General features: G+C 35.7%; 1 protein-coding gene across 1 annotated transcript; it reads left to right on the forward strand.

Annotated features, from left to right (window-relative positions):
* The first annotated feature begins 489 nt into the window (after nucleotides 1-489).
* LOC140966771 (uncharacterized) lies at nucleotides 490-3,821 on the forward strand. The gene is made up of 9 exons (XM_073427025.1): nucleotides 490-718; nucleotides 858-991; nucleotides 1,175-1,292; nucleotides 2,100-2,161; nucleotides 2,259-2,310; nucleotides 2,402-2,507; nucleotides 2,651-2,749; nucleotides 2,829-2,961; nucleotides 3,047-3,821. Exons 1-9 carry the CDS (start codon nucleotides 621-623, stop codon nucleotides 3,529-3,531), a joined length of 1,287 nt encoding a protein of 428 aa, XP_073283126.1. The 5' UTR covers nucleotides 490-620; the 3' UTR covers nucleotides 3,532-3,821.
* The last annotated feature ends 221 nt before the right edge of the window (nucleotides 3,822-4,042 follow it).

Genomic DNA, 4,042 nt, shown 5'->3' on the forward strand with positions numbered 1-4,042 from the left:
TATGGATAAGGTGGAGGAAGGAGAGGAGGAGGGGTAAGGTGACACGTGGAGCGTCCGCTCCTACGAAGGACGGACGCTCCACGTTAGAGCGTGTCGTAAAAGTGAAAGAAATTTTTTTTTGCAATTAGTTTTGAAAAAAATTTAAAAAAATACATTAGTTTTAAAAAAAACACGATGGAATTCGGATGCACAAAATGTTTTGAAAATAATATTTTAGGAATTTTAAATTATGAAAGGTTGTATTGTAAATTATTTGATTAACGAGGCTGTTTTTAAAAATATTGTTTTAAAGCGGGTTAGAATCCTCAAATTCTCTATATATATTTATTATTAATTGCGTAATATTAGAAATTTTTTTAACAAAGCATCTCGTGACAAATTGGAAATTTCAAAAATAATAAAAATTTTTTATAAAAAAAAATAATTTCCCTGCATTTTTAAAATTTTAAAATATAATTTATTTATGTTTCATTATCCGTTGGATTCTCCATTTTTCAGGGAACCCCAAATTTAAAACCCTTGGACCCCGATCGCGTAAATCCGATTCAATAGTGATTAGAAATCACAAGATATTGAATTGACGGTGATTTCACCGATATCCCAGTTCCATACGAATTCAAATGGCTGACAGGAAATCCAAGAAACGTGCATTTGTTGAGATATCTTCATCTTCTGAGGAATCGGAGTCTGTGATTGAGGAGTTCTCATCGGATTCTTGGTATTTTAACTTATAACGACTTAGTTTCCTCAGCAAAATTTAACCAATTTTCGTTGAATTATTTGGATGTGCCGTCTCTATGCATTAGGTTGGGTTTGTTATTTTCTTCTTACGCTTGGATTTTCGTTTCTTGATTCAGTACTGATGATAATTACGACGACGACGATGATGCGAGCAACTGGAGTTATTCTGAAAATGAGGACGAGGATGAAGATCATGCCGATGAAGATGATGAAGTATCGACGTGCAACAAAATTATTAAGTTTCTTCAAGGTGCAAGCTTGTGGGCATTATTGATCAACTAAGATTTCGGTGAAATTGTTCATTTTTTTCGTAATGATCTTATTTATCATGGTTATAATTAGATGAATTTGGATTGTTTGTAATGCTCGTAAATTAGTGCAGCATACGTTTACGCATGTGGATGTAGTTAGATTATTTCCCTATGTTTTGCAGGAAGAGCTGATCTTCAAGAACTAAAGCTTGTTGAATGTAAAGTGTACCTTCGAAGGCATGGTTTGAGGCTATCGGGAACAAAGGAAGAGTGCATAGAGAGAATCAAGGAGCACTGGAGGTCAGTTATTGTATTTCCTTATTCTGATCTATATATGTTTGCATGCAGTTTCTTTTCTTATTTGCATTGGATAGAATCATAGAACCGTGTGAACCTGAATCAGGCTGGTTTGCCCCAGATAGATATGCTAGGATTCATTGATGGCATCCATCAAGGCTCTTAGTTATTCGTCAAAGAGAAACTTTGGAGCAAAGGAAATGCAGGGATATAGCATCCTTGAGATAAGTGGCTGAAGGCTTTGGCCACAACATAAATTAATGGATTATCACCGTTCCTTTTTCAACCTCAAACCAGTACCTAATGAATCCCATGAATGCCATACTTAAAAACTTGATACCCGGACTTGTCCTCCTGATGAATCCTATTAAGAACACCAAAGGCATGCCAAGAGTGTGAACCATGATTGGAATTTTTAGTAGCTATGCAAGTTTTAAAGTTAATTCCTGCGTTTCACATTTTTAAGTGAGCCCCTAGTTAGTTCATCTCTTCATTTCTTGTTGCATCTGTTATCATATCTTTTCTTAATCTGAAGATCGCTTTTTTCTAGTAACAGTTTTTGAAGTCTAACTGCACTCATATCACTCGATTTGAATTCACAACAAGTCATGGTATTCTGCGGAAATGAAGTGTAGGTGTGTGCAAAATGCCTAGTTTGCATATGCAGGTTATGATAGGATTACAGCGAAATTCAGTAGACAGTGTTTATGGTTTGTTGAAGTGTGAAATAGCTGGTAGGGTGAATACATGCTGATGTGATGACACCATTTTCTTGTTTATTTCTCGTGAAATGAGGAGTTTTTGTTACAGGTTGAAAGATGGCAATGGTGAAGCTCTCTATCCCAGGTCATCATTTACTATCAACTGCACAGGTACTCTTTTTCTGTGTTAACAAGTTGTTTGATTTCAGGCCTACTCTTTTCCATTCTTTTAGTTTCAGTTTTACCTCTTTGGCTTTTCTCGGTGTAGGTGATGTGTGCAAGGGAGATGTCGTTTTGTTTAATCAGAGAGTATATGAGAGGTATCAATCACTACTGCCCCCTAACCATTATTTGCTATATAGTTTCATTCATTAGTATTATCTTCTTGATTGATCATATATATTTTTACAGTTTCAACAAAATGAGAAGACATGGAAATGTTCTTGGTAGAAGGACTGTTGTTGGGAGGATTGTGAAGGAAAGCTACGGTGCAGCTAAGCAACAACATACCTTTACTGTAAGATAGATTTTGTGCATCTGGATCTGAATTGTTCATAATAAATTCAAAAAAGATACCTAAACACGAACAGGAGAAAACTTGGTGGATCTGTTTGTATTATTATATATGCTTCAATCTTTTTATTCTTATTGACAATCCAGGTTGAAGTGTTGTGGAGCAAAGGGACCAAGAAACTAGCTCCACTTTCCCCTTTACTTGTAAAGGGCCGCAATCTTTACAAGATGAAGACTTTTAGACAGGTGAAATAATGTCTGACCTAGCAGACTGGTTTTGTTGTTAGACATTCACAAAATCATTGTTTTCACATTGCCGTTTCAGCGTTGGAAGAATGAAGGAGAAAGATTAAATATACTTGCTGAAAAACATGTGAGAGGAGCTGCTGCCAGAAGTATAAAGGCTTTGAGAAGGAGAAGAATGGAGATAAAGACAAATAAAACCCTCGCCCATGAAGGTGTATCTTTCTTTTCCTTTGAATAGCATCTCGTAATACATTATTATTTGAAAGTTGATTTGATTTGTTATGTGGTGATAACCAGGAAATAAACGTTGTAAGCATTTCCGTAAATTGCATCCATCTGGAACAAAGGAGACAAATCATGTGAATAAGAATCTTGTATATGAGCCGAGAAAAACCTTCTCTAGAAAAAAGAAACACAACCCTCGTCAAAACTTTCCTCCATTTGAAGAACTTAACTCACACACCAGAGATTATAGGCATCCTACACCTCATTTGAGACATAAAAGCCTGAAACAATCAGACCAAGCTAGAGAACCTTTCTTTCAACCAAATAACAATCATTGTCAAGATTCCTACGCCTTCAATCCCGGCATTTCTCAGAGAAGACCACATCACTCTGCCATCAACCCTCTTTGGGAACGTAACCAGGGCAGTCACATGTACAATGCCTACTCACACTTTAATCAAGTACCGGAATCAAGGCGATTTGACCAAGTCCTTGGAAGAAAGAATGTTCACCCACAACTTTATTCATCGCCTCGTGAGGCAAACAGGTGGAGATAGCAGTATAGGCATCTGCTACTCCATGAAGGGCAGGTTATGGTTGATAAAATGGACATGCCGATTGGATTGTTTTAAGATTGTGAAACTTGAAATGTGGAACTGGGAATATTGTATATATTCAATGTGTTTGTTGCTGATATTTCTGTGTTGTAGATAGAAAACTGAAAATGCTTTAATGATGTCAGGAATTTAAAATTGTAGGCGTTGAATGAAAATATGGTTGATAAAGAAACATTGGCGTTTGTCATACTTTACTTTATGATATAATTGGCCGTAGACTTGAGAATTAAGACACAAGAGTTTATTTATATTTAGATAAATTCTATTTTGAAAATATTATATACATTTTAAAAAAAACGTTCAAGAAAAGTGACTGACCTCCTTTGCGTTCCAACTAGGATTGATCTTGACTCATACTACAGACCTTTTCATTATACCCAACAAGCCAAATCATGGATCTAACATGGGATGTGTCTTTAACATTTATATTTATTTTCACTAACATTTCTAA

Source organism: Primulina huaijiensis, unplaced genomic scaffold (assembly GCF_012295235.1).
Source record: "Primulina huaijiensis isolate GDHJ02 unplaced genomic scaffold, ASM1229523v2 scaffold207930, whole genome shotgun sequence".
In the NCBI taxonomy this organism is placed as follows: domain Eukaryota; kingdom Viridiplantae; phylum Streptophyta; class Magnoliopsida; order Lamiales; family Gesneriaceae; genus Primulina; species Primulina huaijiensis.